The following is a 22,156-nucleotide window of genomic DNA, read 5'->3' as shown; positions in this document are numbered from 1 at the left end:
TTTAATTTTTCATGTTTTTTCCATATTGGAAAACAAATTTACACCATATTCCTAAATAGATCAGTTGCCAAAAAGTTAAGGAACAGTATTTTAGAGCCGCAGAGTGAATTCCGTATTTACCAACATCATGGGAGCAGCACAAATATCTTTAAAATCTTTAAACTCGTTTATCTCAAAACTACTAATTTCGAGTTATCAAGTTATAGTATTAAGGCGACGATATGTGTTATTTGACAATTTTTTCCCGGAATTTGTTAATTACAGTAATTAAAAAACTAAAAAAAAACTCTTAACAGCCCGTTAATCGACGGATAGTCGCAGATTAGGTAACAGTCCATTTTTACCGCCGTTTGACAAGCCAAACTGCTTAATCGACCTTTCGTAGACTCAAAACACTCATGATCGGCTGTTAACTAACGATTAATCTTTTGTCAGGTGATCGACTGTTGTTAAAACTAGTTTGGTTGACGTTTCTGACGCATTTAATCTATTGTTAATCGTCGATTACATAATTTTTGAGATGATCATCCTTTCGGAAACCGGGCGTATGTGGCGCAATGCCCAAAAATTGATGTTTTTGAGATGTGGTGTTGGGAAAGAATGCTACGCATACTTTGGAAAGCTCGTCGGACAAATGTTTCTATTTTTAATCAACTTGACATTAAAAAAAGGCTATCCACAACAAGTTTGCAGTTACTTCTACAGTTCCTTTGGTCACACGGTTTGCAGAGGCGATGATAATATTATGAGAAAGGTTAATTGTTTCTGCAAACGTTCCGGGGAGAAGACCAAGAAGACGGTCATCAATCAGATGGTCCGACCAAATTCACAATTCAGTGGATCACCCATTCTGAGAGACTGTTAGAGCAGCTGAAGATAGAGATCAATGAAGAAAAATTGTTAGGAGTACTGGAGGAAATCACGATCCTCAGTAATAGAGAAACGACAAGAGAAAGAGGCAGAATGATGAGAAGTGAGAAAGATGAGAGATTAGAGAGAGAGAAGAGAGAGAGAGAGAGAGAGAGAGAGAGAGAGAGAGAGAATAGTCGAACATATTGCCTGCAGCTAAAGAGAATCGTTTGCCGATGCCATAAATATCTAAAATACATGTTTTAGGACCTAATCAGGTAAAGAACGTAGCACTGAAACGGACAAAAGTTTTTTTTGAAGTCTAAAGGCGGATTGATATGATCCAAGTGTACCTACTTGGTTAATGTCTGCTTGGACGCTGCGCGCGCAACACTTGGGAGCTTCTTTGATCACGTCACCTATTCGTACAAGTACACTTTTGTATCAATAGGCTCTATCCAAGTTAAGTAGGACGCTGGCCAACTTTCTTGGATCCAAGTTGTGTCGAATTGTAAAACTAAAATGGCGTCGGTATCGAAAAAAGGACACAAGAAGTAAACACAACAAGAAAATGGTCTGAAAAAAGAGCGTTAGATTCATGGAGTTATATGAAGCTGAGGAAGCATTATGGTGGAGTAATTACGAGTCGAAATTTTAATTTTTTTCTTTTTTATTCATTTTTACTGACTTTTAAGCTCATGTATCCACACATTAGCAACCACTTGAACACCTTCCACAATTATTTCCAGCTGGTTATTTGACATCCAAGTCATTTAACCGTGGCACGGTTAAATGGTAAGTGTACAAATGCACTTAGTCCAAGTTGGAATCCAAGCATTCTTGGATCGTGTCAACCCGCTCTAAGTTTTGTTGACTTAAACATGTTCGGTATACAAAAAGATCTTTCGGGTTTCAATGGGGAAAATAAAAGAAGTGAAAGAAGTATATTAAAGTGTGTAAATGTATTTTAATTTCCTTAGCTAAGCGCTTTCGACATTTAGCTCTGAAGATGACTTTTATGTCGAAAGCGCTTAGCTAAGGAAATTAAAATACATTTACACACTTTAATATACTTCTTTCACTTCTTTCATTCATTTCAAGTGTGTACAAAACCTATCAGTCTTTCAACTCAATGGGAAAAGTCTACAATCACTTTAAAACCTTCAATTTACAACCTACATTCAAGGTTTTCGCTCTATTAAAAATTATAATTTAATACAGTTGATTCTTTGAGAACAACTTACACCAGAAATGACCATTTACAATTTTAAAAACTGTTGAAGCATATCTACGTAGGAAATTGTCGCACCACAGCAAAAAGCAATTTTGAGAGTTTGGGAAAAGAGGAGTGTGATGGGATTGCAGAGATGTACCAAACTCTAAGCAGCTCTTCGAGAAGAACCGAAGGGTGTGATGCATCTCCGATATACATACTGGTCGCACCAGTCGCACAGTGTTTTCCGGACAGATGAGTAAATGTAATAAAAGTACCAACGTGGCTTTACTCATGCTCAGCAGAAAGTAAGGTTTCTACAAAAGGTGTGTAATTCGTTGACAGTTTAACTAGAGACAGTAATTCGACTAAGCAAGGTGTTCAGAAACTCTCCTGACAAACGAAGACAGGAAATTCCTCAGATAATTTTAAGACAATTTAACCTAATTCACCTCGTCCAAAAATGGATGTAAGATAGCTAGAGCTCTGTGTAACTAGTTTTTTTTTTGTAAATTCCTCCAGAACCCTTCTATTAAGAAAAACGAAAACTATTACGCCTATTATCTTCCAGAGATAAATCGATTCCATCACTTGAGAATTTCTAGAGCCGGTTATAGGCATCCGTTTTGGATAGGAAAATGGTTATTTTATCGCATAACTTTTATGTCTTTAACTTTGAAGCATTTTTGATACTGGATGATTAAATTGTGAGGTATTGTAGTACTAAATGGTACTTTTGCTTTAAGTCGATGGAATGCACCGTTTTTCACACCGATTACACCGATTTTTCTAGTAAACGGTGTATCCAACTGACTTAAAGCAAGAGTACCTTTTAGTACTAGAATACTTCACAATTTAATAATCCAATATCAAAAATGCTTCAAAGTTATGCGATAAAATAGCCGTTGCCTACCCAAAACGGACGCCTATGACCGGTACTAGAAATTCACAATTGTTGGAATCGATTTATCACTGCAAGATAAATAGGCGTACCAGTTTTTGTTTTTCTGAATAGAAGTGTTCTGGAGGTATTAAAAAAACGAATAACAAGGCGCCAAAGAGCTCTAGCTCCCTTGGGAAGCATTTTCGGATTAGGTGAATTGGGTTAAATTGTCTTAAACTTATCTGAGGAATATCCGGTCTTCGTTTGTCAGGAGAGTTTCTGGACACCCTGTATATACAGGGTGAGTTACTGTGAGGAACTGTACATACTCATACCTCGTATGGAGGCACCTATGTGGAGTAACAAATGATCATTAAAAAGAGTCTGCTACCATTGTTTACTAATATACAGTGTAAAACGGAAATTTGACTAAAATTTCTATTGGTCATAACTTCTGAACGGTAAGTTCAATCTACTGATTTATTCAAACTAAAAAAAATCAGGTCCCGTTTTAAAAAAAATTAGTTTGTTTGGTTAATAGAAAAAAGTTTCCATCGTATAATTTTTTTGAAAACTCTTAAGGTGATACAGTAGCGATCAACAGGTAGCCAAAACGCGTTCCAAGATTGCGGCTGTAATTTTGAATATTTTTTCGAGATATTTGGCAAACGTATTCGTAATATAATAAAGAATGGCGGTACAGAGCCCAATTTGAAAAATATATTAATATGTGGAAATTACTCTGTAATTAAATACAATATTAAAAAACGAGCCTGTACCGCCATTAAGAAGAACAAAAACTACACTTTCTTCAAATAAACTTTTTTATCCGATGAATAGATTTTATGTCATTTTGGAACTACTAATGAAATAAAAAATTTTAGTAGTTCCAAAATGACACAAAATCTAGGCATCGGATAAAAAAGTTTATTTGAAGAAAGTGTATTTTTTTGTTCTTCTTAATGGCGGTACAGGCTCGTTTTTTTAATATTGTATTTAATTACAGAGTAATTTCCACATATTAATATATTTTTCAAATTGGGCTCTGTACCGCCAATCTTTATTATATTACGAATACGTGTGCCAAATATCTCGAAAAAATATTCAAAATTACAGCCGCAATCTTGGAACGCGTTTTCGCTACCTGTTGATCGCTACTGTTTCCTCTTAACAAGAATTTTACAAATTAGAGAAATAGACAAATAAAATGGCATATTAATTTTTTCCCATCGATTGATGGGAAAGCCATCAATAAACGGGTTGGTTGTTTTACCAGTTGATGAGGTAATAGTAATGTAACATTTGACCAAAATAACAGACACATTGAACTTACCATTCAAAAGTTATGACGAATATAAATTTCAGTCAAAAATTCACGACTTACCCTCTGTAAATTACTAAACAATGGGAGCATACACTTTTTAATGGTCATTTGGTATTCCCCATAGGGGCCTCCATACGAGGAGTATGTACGGTTTCTCATGACTCACCCTGTACAATTATTCACTGAACTCTTGTTTTTGATGAGTATTTTTTATATTGAATATCCCATTAATGTGTAAGATTACTCTTTTTATTGTTCTTTTACTCCAAATCTAGAGATGATGTGTTTTAAATCAACCAATTGTAGAAACGTCAAAAGGGTCCCCATATAGAACTTGCTATAGCAAAGCAGATTATGATTAATAAAAACAGGTTTAAAATCCAAAATTAAGAAAATAGTATTATATGTTTAGTGTTAGTTATTGTTTGTTGAAATTCTCGATGAAGTACAAGAAGTAAATTATAATTATCCAAAATAACTACAAAATATCCCGCAAAAATCCTGAAATTGTTATAAAGTGATTCGTTAATAAAGTAAAGAACAAACACGCAGTCTTCACATCAAAATATTACGATTTAGTATTGTGAATTTTTAATAAAGAAAATTTAAGGTAAAATAATATATCAATATAGATATATTTAAGATAATCCACGCACAAATCCTTTGCATTATTATAAATACACCTTCTGGTATGTATCTAATAGGGAACTTGCATAAAATTTTACATTCGAAAAAAATGCTATAATTCACAACAGAACATAATTTAAAACATAATATCAAAGAAAAAAAAAAAGGTTTTTTGTCTTTCGTTTGGCCCCTAAAGACGATTAAAATCGAGAGAAAATTTAAATTGTAGCAGGCAGCCCAAAACGCGCCCTCATTGGTCGTGACGTCATATTATAGTATTTAGTCCCGCCATTAATTCATTAGGTTTGGCAATCGTTCTGACACTAAGGGCCGGTTGTTCGAACGCTAATCAACAATGATCACTATCAAATATTTAATTACTGCCACAACTGTCAATGTCAACTTTGGTTGGGTTGCTGAAAACATAATTGATTATAATTATGAGATTAGTTAATCAATTAACATAACAATTATGAACATAATTGATTAAAAGACTAAGTTTTTCAACCTAATAAAAATATTTGTAAATTAAATATCTTTAAAAGATTTTTAATTGAAAAACTTTATTGGCCCATTTCCTGGTGACAACCTCCAAGGCTTCTACAATATGCAAGCCAAATGGATGCTGCAGTGAAGACTAAAGGGAAGGAATTCTACACTATGCAATTCACAACCCCCGTCTGCAGCGTGGTAAAGCTCCAACGGAAAATGGACCTAGTTACTCTATAGGAGTAATACTAATATAAAAATAAAAATGTATACCATTTTTATTCATTCAGTTGCGGTGCGAAACCAAAACTGTCTTAATTTTTACTCAGATCAGAGAGTGCAGCCAGCACTCTTATCGACGATTTCACCTCTTGTTAGAGGTTCATCAGAGACTGCATAGGCTGCTTTTCTCTGGCCCAGGTAAAAACTTTCGACATATCCATCTCCCACCGCAACTGACGAGATGGTAGTAGGTGCCTAGCGGCATCTGCTAAATAAAAGACTAAGTTTTTCAACCTAATAAAAATATTTGTAAATTAAATATCTTTAAAAGATTTTTAATTGAAAAACTTTATTGGCCCATTTCCTGGTGACAACCTCCAAGGCTTCTACAATATGCAAGCCAAATGGATGCTGCAGTGAAGACTAAAGGGAAGGAATTCTACACTATGCAATTCACAACCCCCGTCTGCAGCGTGGTAAAGCTCCAACGGAAAATGGACCTAGTTACTCTATAGGAGTAATACTAATATAAAAATAAAAATGTATACCATTTTTATTCATTCAGTTGCGGTGCGAAACCAAAACTGTCTTAATTTTTACTCAGATCAGAGAGTGCAGCCAGCACTCTTATCGACGATTTCACCTCTTGTTAGAGGTTCATCAGAGACTGCATAGGCTGCTTTTCTCTGGCCCAGGTAAAAACTTTCGACATATCCATCTCCCACCGCAACTGACGAGATGGTAGTAGGTGCCTAGCGGCATCTGCTAAATAAAAGACTAAGTTTTTCAACCTAATAAAAATATTTGTAAATTAAATATCTTTAAAAGATTTTTAATTGAAAAACTTTATTGGCCCATTTCCTGGTGACAACCTCCAAGGCTTCTACAATATGCAAGCCAAATGGATGCTGCAGTGAAGACTAAAGGGAAGGAATTCTACACTATGCAATTCACAACCCCCGTCTGCAGCGTGGTAAAGCTCCAACGGAAAATGGACCTAGTTACTCTATAGGAGTAATACTAATATAAAAATAAAAATGTATACCATTTTTATTCATTCAGTTGCGGTGCGAAACCAAAACTGTCTTAATTTTTACTCATATCAGAGAGTGCAGCCAGCACTCTTATCGACGATTTCACCTCTTGTTAGAGGTTCATCAGAGACTGCATAGGCTGCTTTTCTCTGGCCCAGGTAAAAACTTTCGACATATCCATCTCCCACCGCAACTGACGAGATGGTAGTAGGTGCCTAGCGGCATCTGCTAAATAAAAGACTAAGTTTTTCAACCTAATAAAAATATTTGTAAATTAAATATCTTTAAAAGATTTTTAATTGAAAAACTTTATTGGCCCATTTCCTGGTGACAACCTCCAAGGCTTCTACAATATGCAAGCCAAATGGATGCTGCAGTGAAGACTAAAGGGAAGGAATTCTACACCATGCAATTCACAACCCCATGGGAGATGGATATGTCGAAAGTTTTTACCTGGGCCAGAGAAAAGCAGCCTATGCAGTCTCTGATGAACCTCTAACAAGAGGTGAAATCGTCGATAAGAGTGCTGGCTGCACTCTCTGATCTGAGTAAAAATTAAGACAGTTTTGGTTTCGCACCGCAACTGAATGAATAAAAATGGTATACATTTTTATTTTTATATTAGTATTACTCCTATAGAGTAACTAGGTCCATTTTCCGTTGGAGCTTTACCACGCTGCAGACGGGGGTTGTGAATTGCATAGTGTAGAATTCCTTCCCTTTAGTCTTCACTGCAGCATCCATTTGGCTTGCATATTGTAGAAGCCTTGGAGGTTGTCACCAGGAAATGGGCCAATAAAGTTTTTCAATTAAAAATCTTTTAAAGATATTTAATTTACAAATATTTTTATTAGGTTGAAAAACTTAGTCTTTTATTTAGCAGATGCCGCTAGGCACCTACTACCATCTCGTCAGTTGCGGTAGGAGATGGATATGTCGAAAGTTTTTACCTGGGCCAGAGAAAAGCAGCCTATGCAGTCTCTGATGAACCTCTAACAAGAGGTGAAATCGTCGATAAGAGTGCTGGCTGCACTCTCTGATCTGAGTAAAAATTAAGACAGTTTTGGTTTCGCACCGCAACTGAATGAATAAAAATGGTATACATTTTTATTTTTATATTAGTATTACTCCTATAGAGTAACTAGGTCCATTTTCCGTTGGAGCTTTACCACGCTGCAGACGGGGGTTGTGAATTGCATAGTGTAGAATTCCTTCCCTTTAGTCTTCACTGCAGCATCCATTTGGCTTGCATATTGTAGAAGCCTTGGAGGTTGTCACCAGGAAATGGGCCAATAAAGTTTTTCAATTAAAAATCTTTTAAAGATATTTAATTTACAAATATTTTTATTAGGTTGAAAAACTTAGTCTTTTATTTAGCAGATGCCGCTAGGCACCTACTACCATCTCGTCAGTTGCGGTGGGAGATGGATATGTCGAAAGTTTTTACCTGGGCCAGAGAAAAGCAGCCTATGCAGTCTCTGATGAACCTCTAACAAGAGGTGAAATCGTCGATAAGAGTGCTGGCTGCACTCTCTGATCTGAGTAAAAATTAAGACAGTTTTGGTTTCGCACCGCAACTGAATGAATAAAAATGGTATACATTTTTATTTTTTTATTTTTATAATTTATTAACTAATTTCATAATCGTAATCCATAATTATGTTTTCAGCAACCCAAACAAAGTTGACATTGACAGTTGGTGACAGTAATTAAATATTTAATAGTGATCATTGTTGATTAGCGTTCGAACAACCGGCCCTATGTTTTATAAATATTTTGATAGTTCTTTCCTTTCCTTCAAAAACTGTATCCAACTCCAATCTCAACAAACTGGTATATATTACAATGACATACGACAAATGACATTATAAAATATAATGATGTGACGTCACATGAAGATTTTAAATTTGTACTTGCTAAGTTATTATGAGTTTTTGAGGCATGAAATTTTGGAAATTTTGTTTTTAAACAAAACTGAGCATTATTATGGTAATAAAAAAATGTGCAAGTTCCCTACTGTTTCACTATTCGTGAAACATGCTTATGGTTGCCTATGGCTGCATATTTTCGAGTATCCTACATAAGTGCATACAAGGAGATAGCCAGCGCCCTCAACTATTTTTAATTATCACCGATAGAATGATAAAAAATAGGAGATCTAGAACGAGGACCCTCCAAACAACGGTTGGATACAAAATTTACTTACCCTTACACAAACTGAAAATACGTAGACGATATAGTTCTTAGAGCAGATAATTACAGCAAACCTTATCTGAAGCTTATTACAAAGCCATATCTGAGTGGTGTCGTTATTATAGTAACATTTATTGCTTTCTACCTGTGCCGGAAATTTAACCACAACACTCAAATACAAATGACTTTGTAATAAGCTTAAATTAACGTTTTCTGCAATACTTTGTTGGCAATTATAAACGTACAGATAGAAGAGATAGAGAAGTTAAAGATGACAGTAAAATATCCAGAAAAGCAAGATAATGAGTTTTAAATCAAGGGCAAAAATGCAAAGACAACAACATACCGAGGAGAAAAACCAGAGGAGGTCTCAACATTTGAATACCTAGTAAGTATCTTTTCAACTGATGGAAAATTCGATTCGGAGATAGCTAGCTGCCAAGAAAATATACCATTCGCTAAATAAAACAATATACGGAGAGAAGAAAATAGATAACAAAACTAATGGTAGGGGAGCCCAAGCCGGGATTTTTGAGGTTACTCGAGCGTGTCAGATTATGACATGGGGAGAAACCTTGTACCATATAGTGGATCTTAATACAGAGGAGTTCGTTAAGGGGGGTCCGAAAAAAAATCTATTCTTGGATTAACTCGAAATCGTCAGATTAAGATAAGGTAAGTTAAGTACATTCAGAACAGTGTATATTTAAAAAATCTGTCGGTTTGTGCGGGGCGTAAGGAAATGGGTGGGTCACAAAGTTTCACAAGAAAAAAGCGAATATTTCGAGAAATAAACGTCAGATCGAAAAACTAAAAAATACGTCTTCTATATTTTTTAAAAATCTATCGAATGGCATAAACACGACCCCTTACGGAGTGGGAGGTAAATTTAAAATTTTAAATAGGAACCCCGTGATATTTCGCGAAATAAACATCGATCGAAAAACTGCAAAATACACGTATTCAATATTTTTGAAAAATCTATCTAATGACACCGAACACGATCCCCCACGGAGGTGAGGAGGGGGTACTTTAAAATATTAAATACGAGCCCCAATTTTTTATTGCAGATATGGATTCCTTACGTAAAAATAAGTAACTTTTATTCAAAACATTTTTTAGAATTATAAAACATAACGCTCGAGTAATTGCACATTTAGCATATTTCCTCCCCTACTATAAATTATTAGTGTATAATACGATTAACATACCAATAGTTACATTTGTAAGTGAAAGCTAAGTATGACAAAAGAAACATGAAAGCAAATTAAATGCTATGAAAAAGAAAGTATTGAAGAAAATAACACAACACTTGGAAACATACAATCAGAATTGATCAAATAAGAAAACAACTAGACCAAGAATCTATAACAAGTAAAAAAATCACAAAACATCGGTATGGTTTGGGAAAGTACAGAGGACGGGACACGAAAGACGAACAAATATATAGAAATTAAAGAGTAAAGAAACCAAAAATCCAGAGGAATAAACTACACAACAATGAAAATGATACTGAGAAACAAAAAAGAATGCAAATGAAAACAAAAGAGAAGAGACACAATAACAGGTAGCAATATTTAGAGAAGAAGAAGAAGGATTTTATTTCAGTCTATACGCTGTGAGCTCGTAGGTAGAGGGGATAATTAAAAATTCGCGAGCGCCAGTAGTGACAAGTCTGTAAACCTTTACCGGAAATTTGACGTTCTGCATTAAGAGTTGCATATAGCTTTTAAATGTCTCACCAAAGTTGTTGTATTAAAGAGTGTCAAAATACTGGTTACAATAGTAACTGTGTATTCTACAACTTTCCTGTCGCTAAGCATAAGGTGATTCAACGACAAAAACGGATTGATGCAATTAGAAAAAAGTAAGTAAACACATTTAAAAATAATGCATTTTAATAATAATGCATTTAAAAAAGAGTTGCCCCAAAATTTTACGTTTACGCTGATAATTAATTAATTATTTAGGTGCAATAAATGCATAAGTTAATATTTAAGACGTATTATACTATAATTATATTAAATTATTATACTTTTTTGCAGAATAATTTTTTTCTAATATTACTTGTCAACATAAACGTCAAAACGATAAGCAAAATCTTAAAAATAATCATAATGAATAATAAATTCTGTATTTAGATACTGATATTAATTATCGATTACAATCCAATTACTTCTTTACGTTGTAAACATTACACGATAAGAATTAAATAATAAGTTTGAAACAACTATTATTTGCTTTTCTACTGTCCTCTTTAAAATTCCGGCCGAAATAGAACCACTAGTCAACCGTTAGATGGCGATACCAGCCATACCAGCGAAACTCACAGAGGATGGGCAACACTTTTTTCTTTCCAGATAAATTTCCGGTGAAAGTTATACTAGTAATACTGTAGGTAGGTGGCGATACCAGCGAAGCTCGAAGCGTATAGGGTTTTAGAACAAGCAAAGTTTTTATCAAGAATGACATTGTCACTTTTTGATAAAAGTTAAAAAAGCTTATCCGGTTAGGCACTCCATCCGTGGACACCTTGTATATTTAAAACTTTAATTTATAGAGAACTATTTAAGTCAATCTAAATCGTAATATATTTATGTAAAGAATAAAGGGTTACTCTGCACTCCATTGTAATAAACCACTTTATAAAAATGGTCAAAAGCCAAAAAGAATGACATATCAGTTATGGCAATATAGTTCATCTAGATATACCAAAAAATCATTGATTATACTTTTTTTGGTTACACTGGAAATACACTTTTTGGCTTCAACCACTATAGACTAATAGAAAGCGATATATAGAAATTTAAACAAAATATACTGCATATGTAGGCGTATTTCAAAAAAGAGATTATGGAAATGAGCAAACCAGGGGGAATATTTAAGAGTATTTACTATAAGTGTCATACCTGTGCTGTTAACAGCGTCCAAACTTTGGTGTAATTTCTGAGCTGTTCAAAACAAATTAGTATTGTTAATTTAACGGATTTTCGAAGAGAATGAGGTCAATATGATACACAGATTTGCATTTTCACAAAAAATATAGCCCCAACAAAAAATTCCCCCCAAAAAAATAAAAATAGATTTTAACGTATCTGCTATTCATAAAATAGTTATAGTACACCGTCCTTTTTTGAAAATAATTAAAAAAGTCTTAAAACTGCTTCGTCTGAGAGAGTCTACCAAGTTCTGAAAAATTTCAGAGTGCAGGTTGCACTTGTTTCCGCACGCACAACACCTAAACCTGCAGCTCTACCGCGGTTATGTTTTGTTATTGCAAAACTATAATTTTTTATTTTAATCAAAACATTATACGTTAAAATAAAATAAATTATTTTTGTCGGACAAAAAAGAGGGCGCGATTTTCGAGTCCGACACCTGCAAGATGTCACTCTAGCGCGGTACAGTATTCTTATTACAAAACTCTTAATTTTCAATTGAAACTACATACAGTCGGAAAAATGAAAGAATACCCATGAACGATCACATCAATCACTTATTTTGTATTTGCTGTCTTTTTCTATAAATACCAAACGTTGCTTATAAAAACAGACAGCAAATACAAAATAAGTGATTGATGTGATCGTCCATGGGTATTCTTTCATTTTTCCGACTGTACTTATAATTAATCACAGTTGAGTTCACGAGTCTTTACCCGTGCGTCATTAATACCTGGCGAGATAAAACATATATTTGATAATTCAAATTTTAACCCGTAATAAGAGCAGTAGCTACTTACTGTCACTTGCTGTTGCGTTTAGTAAATTTCAATTTCCGACTTATCATTGACTTATTTCGTATGCTTTAAACGATGACGCACGGGTAAAGACTCGTGGAGTCAACTGTACAAATGATTGTCGATCTCTTGTCCGACAAATTTAAAGCCGCGTTTCTTTAGTCCGACAACGTAAATGTGTTAATTATGGCAGGTTATGTTTCGCGATTACAACAGTATAATTATTTTTTTAAATTTCAAATAAAACATGTTTATCAAAAAAAATAAGTGTCCGACAAAAAAATTACGCAAACTTAAAAAAAAACAAAATTTTTTATTTTTCCCTATTTTTGAATTTGGTACCATAGAGCGCGCGCAAAAAAATGAGCCGAAGAGGTGGTTAGACAAGGAAAAAGAGAGAATAGGCAACACACATTAATAAACCTTCGCAAAGTGACTTATTTTTAATTAAATAATTATTCAATTCATTAGTAATTATTTATGCATAACGTATTGCACATATCTTTTGAACGGTTATACTTATAATGGTGAAATTTAGAGGGAGGAAATAAACGGATGTAGGCTTCTCAAATAATCATAACAGGTGACCTAATAATAGTCACAGATGACATTACAGGGCCACTGTAATGGCCGATAATTTTAAATGGGACCTTATGACAAATGATATCTCGTTTGAAAGATATTAAAAATATCTATTCAATTTCAATTTGATGAATAAATTAAATAAATATAAAATTGTAGTTTGGCTTTAAAGGCGACGTCGACGTAAACACAACTAGAGAGTTGAAAAATGTCTTTTTTGACAAATAACCATAGGCGGGCGTTTGAATCTTAATCTTAATTAATTGAAATTAATTTATCGGACTGGCTATCTGATACACAATTTTTATCCGACAGTGATATACAGGATGAGTCATGGGGAACTGTACATACTCCTACCTCGTATAGAGGCTCCTATGGGGAATAACAAATGACCATTAAAAAGTGTCTGCTCTCATTGTTTAATAATATACAGGGCGAATTTCGCACTTTGACAGAAATTTGTAATCGTCATAATTTTTGAACGGTCAGATCGATGTGTCTCTTCTTTTGGTCAATCGTTACACTATTACCACCTAATCAACTGATTTATTCAAACTAGAAAAAAATCAGGTTCGGCTTTAAAAAATTAGTTCGTTTGGGCCTTGAAAAAATTTCACCCTGTATACGCTTTTTGAAAACTCTAATATGAATTTTACAACTTAGACAAATAGGCAATTAAAATGGCATATTTATTTTTCCCCACACGATTACTTAATTTTTTATATAAAAAATTCAAATTTGACTATGAATTAAAAGTTTGGTAACGTGAAACATAGATTATAATATTTAATTTATGTTACCACCCAATCAACTGACTTATTAAAACTAGAAAAAAATCAGGTCCTTCTTTCAAAAATTAGTTCGTTTGGGCCTTAGATAAAATTTCACCCTGTATACGCTTTTTGAAAACTTTAATATGAATTTTACAAATTAGGCAAATAGTCAATTAAAATGGCACATTTATTTTTTTTTCCACACGATTATTTAATTTTTTATTAAAAAATCAAATTTCTCAAAATCGCAATTTTACCATAAAAATAAAAAAAATAAACAACGTTTTTCTTAAAATTAAAAGTTTCACCATTGTTTTCTATAACACGTCTAGATCTACAACTCTCCATAACATTTCTCTTTGGACTCTATAGTTTAACATAGACGTGATCAAATAGATAAATTTTAATTTTTTTCACTTAATTTTTGCGATTTAACTTTGCATTTCACGAATATGCACCTTTTATTTTTAAAAATTCATAACTTTTACGAGAAGAAGACTGAAAGTCTACAACAATATTCATAGTCTTCACAATATGTGCTGTAAAAATTTCAGAAAAAAAATATTAAAATAGAACAGAGTTGTAGCGAGTTAAACCGTGATTTCATTTTTTTTTCATTTTTAGGTTAAAATTCCAATTTTGACAAATTTGATTTTTTAATAAAAAATTAAGTAATCGTGTGGGAAAAAAATAAATATGCCATTTTAATTGCCTATTTGTCTAATTTGTAAAATTCATATTAGAGTTTTCAAAAAGCGTATACAGGGTGAAATTTTTTCTAATACACAAACGAACTAATTTTTTAAAGCCGAACTGATTTTTTTCTAGTTTGAATAAATCAGTTGATTAGGTGGTAATAGTGTAACGATTGACAAAAATAAGAGACACATCGATCTGACCGTTCAAAAATTATGACGATTACAAATTTCTGTCAAAATGCGAAACTCGCCCTGTATATTATTAAACAATGGGAGCAGACACTTTTTAATGGTCATTTATTCTCCATAGGAGCCTCTATACGAGGTAGGAGTGTGTACAGTTCCTCATGACTCGTCCTGTATTTGGATAAAAGGCCTTCCAATCTATCACTTCGTGATTCGTGTCCGAAATGTAATCGCAAAACATAACCTGCCATAATTAACATATTTACGTTGTCGGACTAACGAAACGAGGCTGTAAAGTCTGATAAAAAATCGACAACCTTTTGTAATTACATAATTATAAGTACTTTCAATTGAAAATAAAAAAAAAAATGAATAACCATTTTCAATTTCGTTGCAAAACGAAAAAACACAGCCGAACCATATTCTAGTCCAATCAGAGAGTGCTGCAAGCACCCCTACCGGTTTCGAAACTTATTAGTCTCTCATCAGGAGGCACATATGCTGCTCTCCCCGATCCAACCAAAACAGACCCCAGCGTGCAGTCCCGGATTGCAACGAACGAAATGGCATAGATGCCCTAGCGGCAACTGCTAGCAAAATGACTAAGTTTTCACTCTAATGGCATATAAAACAACATAATGCTATTCTACATCCCACCAGAATGAAAACAATGGGAACCTTCTCTGGTTACACCTCCGAGGCTTCTACAATTTGCAAGCCATACGGATGCTGAGACTAAGGAAGATGAGGGAATTCTACAATTTACAATTCACGTCCCATCTGCTCAGCGCGGTAAAGTTCCAACGAGAATGTGTTTTTGCAACGAAATTGAAAATGGTTATTCATTTTTTATTTACATTTACTCTGTGTCGAGTATGAAGGGAACCATTCTCGTTGGAACTTTACCGCGCTGAGCAGATGGGACGTGAATTGTAAATTGTAGAATTCCCTCATCTTCCTTAGTCTCAGCATCCGTATGGCTCGCAAATTGTAGAAGCCTCGGAGGTGTAACCGGAGAAGGTTCCCATTGTTTTCATTCTGGTGGGATGTAGAATAGCATTATGTTGTTTTATATGCCATTAGAGTGAAAACTTAGTCATTTTGCTAGCAGTTGCCGCTAGGGCATCTATGCCATTTCGTTCGTTGCAATCCGGGACTGCACGCTGGTGTCTGTTTTGGTTGGATCGGGGAGAGCAGCATATGTGCCTCCTGATGAGAGACTAATAAGTTTCGAAACCGGTAGGGGTGCTTGCAGCACTCTCTGATTGGACTAGAATATGGTTCGGCTGTGTTTTTTCGTTTTGCAACGAAATTGAAAATGGTTATTCATTTTTTATTTACATTTACTCTGTGTGGAGTATGAAGGGAACCATTCTCGTTGGAACTTTACCGCGCTGAGCAGATGGGACGTGAATTGTAAATTGTAGAATTCCCTCATCTTCCTTAGTCTCAGCATCCGTATGGCTTGCAAATTGTAGAAGCCTCGGAGGTGCAATCAGAGAAGGTTCCCATTGTTTTCATTCTGGTGGGATGTAGAATAGCATTATGTTGTTTTATATGCCATTAGAGTGAAAACTTAGTCATGAAAATTAAAAGTTTTGTAATAACAAAACTATACTGCGCTAGAAGAGTGACATCTTGAGGGTGTCGGACTCGACGATCGCTCCCTCTTTTTTGCCCGACAAAAATAATTTATTTTATTTTAACGTATAATCTTGTGATTAAAATTAAAAATTATAGTTTTGCAATAATAAAACATAACCGCGCTAGAGCTACAGATTTAGGTGTTGTGCGTGCCGAAACGCGTCCAACCTGCACTCTAAAAATTTTTAGATATTGGTAGACTCGCTCAAACGAGGCAGTTAAATAGTTATTTATATATTAAGAGCGAAAAGTGATACATTGTTGCTTGAGAGTAATAGTTACAGCGCGACGCGAAGCGGAGAGCGGTAATTACTCGAAAGCAATAATGTCACTTTTTGCTTGTAATACACTAAGCGCCAAAATTAACGCACCACCTTAAAAATAGGACATTTTTGAAGTCTTGTATTTTCTAAACCTGTTGACCGATTTTAGTGATTTTTTTAGTATGTTATAGCTTTATTCTTTAAGAATATCAGCGTAATAATACTGTTGCTTAACATATATAGTATTTTTACTACAAAAACGTTATTACGTAGGTCAAAATTTTTGACGTAAGAGAACTGTCAAAACATTAGAATGTGACTTTTCATCATGGCCACGTTAATGTCATTACTTGTCAGAGATATTTTTATTTGTTTTTGTTTACTGTACAAATAATATCTCTAGTTCTTTATTCTAATTAATGATGTCAATCGGATTTCATCAATTGCGGAAATATATTATTCATATCCCAAAATATTTGTTAAAGTTAACGAAAATACATATTCCATAACATCAACTCTAGAATTGAATTTCTCTAGCACAGCTAAAATACGACACCAACACGGAACTGCCCGATCTTGTATAAGCGTCCATATGGTATTTTAATAAGAAAAACGTAATCGCGATTGCATTGAGAATTTTATAATTATATTAATTAAATAACCAAAAACATTTATTATTATCAATAATATAAATTTTCTAAACCAATTATTTAAGTTCAATATCCCACAAAATAATAATTTTACTTAACTATTTTACACATTCCTACGCTACTGATACATTCAAACGAAAATGACAGTTCTGTGTTGCTGGTTGTGGTCAATTATGTTATGTTCTCAGACTCAGCTGTGATCATCGTAAACAAACATTGCATTGCATGTGAGTTTGTTTTCTTTTCTCATAATATTGTGGACTAAACAAACTTATTACGTTTTACATATACTGAAAAGTGAAAAAAGAAATTTTGAAAATGTGATTATTTTCTTCATTTTAAAAATCCAATTGAGTAGTGTATTCTTAAATAATACCTAAACATTTGGAAAATTATTTATTCACTTATTTACTATTCTAAGCTTTTGGTAATGCTGTGGGAATCTGAGGTAAAAAATCTTAAATGATTACAGGGTGTTTTTGTAGAGAAGGTAAAAAAACAACATTATACTGACTTAGTGTATAATCAATAAAAGAGATCATTTAATAATATATTTTAAGGCTAAAAATGACAGATGGATGTTCTGAGTAGTATTTAATACGAATTAAATATAAAATATACGAATAAAAAGTATTTTTATTTCAATAATATAATAATAAATATATTTAGATCTAGTATTTTTTATGTTAAGTTAGTAATATAAATAATAATAACAAGTACCTGTGAACACATAGTTAAATTGTTTATTTTATTGATTATACATTATAATAATATTGTTGGTAATTAATATATCTCGGCAAGTATTGAAATCCAACTGACATCAATAATTAAAATAAAGAATTATGGATATTATTTGTTCAATAAACAATAACAGAGAAAAATATATCTGACAAGTAATGATGCCTAGCTTCTCACTGTACTAATAAACATAGCAATAATGAAAAGTCACATTCTAATGTTTTGACAGTTCTCTTACGTCAAAAATTTTGACCTACGTAATAACGTTTTTGTAGTAAAAATACTATAAGTGTCATTGTATACTGGGTGTAACAATGATAGTGTGTTTTTTCCTCAAAGTTCGGAACACCCTGTGGAATATTCTAGCGTCTATAAAATAATGAAATTAAAACACACATATAGCCTTATGATTTCTTAACATTTTGCTTTTTGATTTATTCGCTTCCGTTGCATAACAAAAAAGTTAGGTACTTTAACAACTAGCAACGTTCTTTATCAATACAGGGTGTTTCTAAATAAGTGCGACAAACAAAGGGGTAATTCTGCATTAAAAATGATGACCGTTTGATTTATAAACAAATGTCCGCAAATGCTTTGTTTCCGAAATACGGAATGTAAAATTTTTTCTTACAAACTGACGATTTATTTAGTGCTCTAAAACGGGTTGAGATATGCAAATGAAATTTGGTAGGTTTTAAGAGGTGGTTATTAAGAATTTTTTTGCTACAATTAAGAATTTTATATTCACCATTGGCGTGCATACGGGTCATATTACCCGGTCATAATCCCTGTATGCACGCCAATGGTGAATATAAAATTCTTAATTGTAAGCCAAAAAATGCGCAATCACTACCTCTTAAAACCTACCAAGTTTCATTTGCATATCGCAACTGGTTTTAGAGCAGTAAATAAATCGCCAGTTTGTAAGAAAAAATTCAACATCCCGTATCTCGGAAACGAAGCATTTGCGGGCATATGTTTATAAATCAAACGGTCATTATTTTTCATGCAGAATTACACCTTAAAGTTTGTCGCACTTATTTAGAAACACCCTGTATTGATGAATTACGTTACTAGTTGTTAAAGTACCTAACTTTTTTATTACGCAACATAAGCGAATGAATCAAAAAGCAAAATGTGAAGAAAGCCTAAGGACACAGTTTAGTTTTAATTTCAATATTTTACATACCCTAGAATATTCCACAGGGTGTTCCGAACTTTAAGGAAAAAACACACTATCATTTTTACACTCGGTATACAATGACACTTACCTGTTTAGCAACAATATTTTACAACGATATTCTTGAAGAACAAAGCTATAACATACTAAAAAATCACTAAAATCGGACAACAGGTTTAGAAAATACGGGACTTCAAAAATGTCCCATTTTTAAGGTGGTGCGTTAATTTTGGCGCTTAGTGTGCATACATTATTTCTACAATCACTTACAGGGGCGTCATTTGATAGGGGGCAGGGGGCATTTGCCCCCCCTGGCCCTGAAAATTACTGAAATTTACAAAAAATAGATCAATTTTGTATTATGTTTGCATATAAATGTATTGTATATACAGGGTGTTTCATTAATAATTGTCCATATGGTAACTGGAGAAACCTTAGCACAAAATACGAAGATTTAACCTAAAACACTTAAATAAAATGTGGTTCCTTACTAATTTACAGGGTGTTTTATCTAAAAATTTAAAAACTATTTTTGCTTAGAATTTTAAGACTATTCGACGTATCCTTTTCATACTTGGCAAGAAGTATAGGTACTGTACAAACTACTAAATTATGTTAAAGAAACGTTTCTGGCTATTACCAGAGGCGTACGACGGGGGAAAGTGAATGGCTGACCCTTTCCAAATTCTACGCCACTGGCGAAATTGCTATTTTAGTTCAATTTTTGAATTCTCTAATACTTTCTATGAAAATAATATACTCTTCATTTGTAACGATAAAGTCATTAGTTTTCAAGATATCTGAAGTTAAAAATGAAACGACACGGTTATTTTGATGAATGTATTGTGCCGCTGCATTTTTAATTTCAAATATCTCGAAAACTAATCATTTTATCGTTACGAATGAAGGGTATATTATTTACATAAAAAGTATTGCAGAATCAAAAAATTACACTACAATAGCAATTTTGTCAGTGGCGTAGAATTTGGGAAGGGTCAACCAGCCACTATCCCCTATCGTACGCCACTGGTAGTAGCTAGAAACGTTTATTTATCTTAATTTAGTAGGGTGTACAGTACCTAAACTTTCTGCTAAGTATGATAAGGATACGCCAAATAGTTTTAAAGTACTGGATACAAATAATTTTTAAACTTTAATCATTATGAATCATATCATAAATTAATCAAAATAACTGTGCCATTTCATATTTAACTTCAAATATCTCGAAAACTGATGACTTTATCGTTACCAATGAAGAGTATATTATGTACGTAGAAATTATTGGAGAATCTAAAAATGGCACCAAAATAGTAATTCCTCTAGTGGCGTAGAATTTGAGAAGGGTTAACCATTCGCCATCCCCTGTCGTACGCCTCTGGTAGTAGCTAGAAACGTTTGTTTATCAGAATTTAGTAGGGTGTCTAGTAGTCGCACTTTCTGCCAAGTATGAAAAGGATACGTCGTATAGTTTTAAAATGCTGAGCAAAAATAGCTTTTAAATTTTTAGATAAAACACCCTGTAACTCAGTAAGGAAACACATTTTATTTAAGTGTTTTAGGTTAAATCTTCGTATTTTGTGCTAAGGTTTCTCCAGTTACTATATGGACAATTATTAATGAAACACCCTGTATAATGCTTGCCCCCTCCTATCAAAATTTCAAATGACGCTCCTGATCACTTAATAAAATGAAACTATATTTAAATCATTAACTTTATGAGTTTGAATATTCAATTTGTTTGTATTGTATGGATGTATGGTTGCTACAGACGACGCGCGTTAATTAGTATGTATGTTCATGTATGGTGGTGTGGTTGCTACGGACGAAGAGCGTTTTTCAAACTTTAAAGCGCTAGAGTGTTCAAGTGACGGTACTCAGTAAACGTCAACTTTTCGTTGCCATTGACAAGCGAAAAAGTCTTCATTATCAAGTGATTGTAGAAAATCCATTTTTAAGACTTTACTCTATATACCTAGCAACTGAGTTACTATATTAATATTCTGTCACATAACTATTTTACGGTGACAGTGCTTTTTTGTGGAAAATGTAACTCTTTATCACCGTTAACCTCATCCTCTACTGAAACTTTACCAAATACTATTCAGATATAATTCCAATATTGAAAATAAAACGCAAAAACATTAAAACCTGTAGGCACCCATTCTTTTTCAAACCATTTATTACGTAACTTTAGACAAAATAAAGTTGTATCAATTTCTACAAGTTAGTTTTGTATATATAGAAATTTCTAATAAAATATCATTCGACCTTTTCACTCGGCTCAACAACGATCCACTTTTTTTTGAATTCGTTTCTTCCAAGATAAGCTGATATGAGTTTCTTGTACTTGATGTAGCAAGTCAAAGTTTCTACAACAAGAAAAAACAAATTCAATGACCGTCGAGTATTCTGATATATTTCGGAAGCTTTTCTACTACTGCAATAGAATTAGGTAGCAGTTGTATTTTGTTGATAAAATAATTAAGGATTTTAAATGCATATGAATTATATTTTTGTAAGTGTAGAAATATACTGAAGCATCGCACCTCGTCAGGAACATCGTCACGTATCTCGCCGCGATGCTCACAAGGCACCTCGTTGCGCACATCGCCACAAATTGCGTACTCGCCATGGTAGAACATATCACATCGTATCGAGGTGCCTGGCGAGCACCGCGGCGATGTGCCTGGCGAAGTGTGATGGTTCACTATATTTCTACCTTAATTGATATTATTGCGCAATTAAGAAATGATTTCGTTTTGTTTGAATTGACAGCCTAAACAATGTTTCTTTTCCCTGAAAAATTTTCAACACCATGTCATGAAATCTATTCTACCAATAACGGACTGTAAGGCAAGCCGCACACCAAAGA

At 33.6% G+C, this 22,156-nt stretch overlaps 1 protein-coding gene across 10 annotated transcripts in view; it reads right to left on the bottom strand.

Annotated features, from left to right (window-relative positions):
- The window catches only part of LOC114326158 (inositol hexakisphosphate and diphosphoinositol-pentakisphosphate kinase 2), a 228,343-nt gene that overhangs the window by 37,939 nt on the left and 168,248 nt on the right, over positions 1-22,156 (bottom strand). For 9 of the 10 annotated variants that reach the window (XM_050653997.1, XM_050653998.1, XM_050654002.1 and 6 more), the window contains one exon: positions 11,744-11,785. The exons of the other annotated variant lie outside the window; for it this stretch is intronic. In XM_050653997.1, coding sequence (XP_050509954.1) covers positions 11,744-11,785 — 42 coding nt within the window. The remainder of the gene's footprint in view (positions 1-11,743; positions 11,786-22,156) is intronic. 10 annotated transcript variants of the gene reach the window in all.

This window comes from Diabrotica virgifera, chromosome 6 (assembly GCF_917563875.1).
Source record: "Diabrotica virgifera virgifera chromosome 6, PGI_DIABVI_V3a".
Taxonomy (NCBI): Eukaryota; Metazoa; Arthropoda; class Insecta; order Coleoptera; family Chrysomelidae; genus Diabrotica; species Diabrotica virgifera.
Note: the sequence above shows the minus strand (reverse complement) of the source record. Positions and strands in the feature narration are given on the sequence as shown.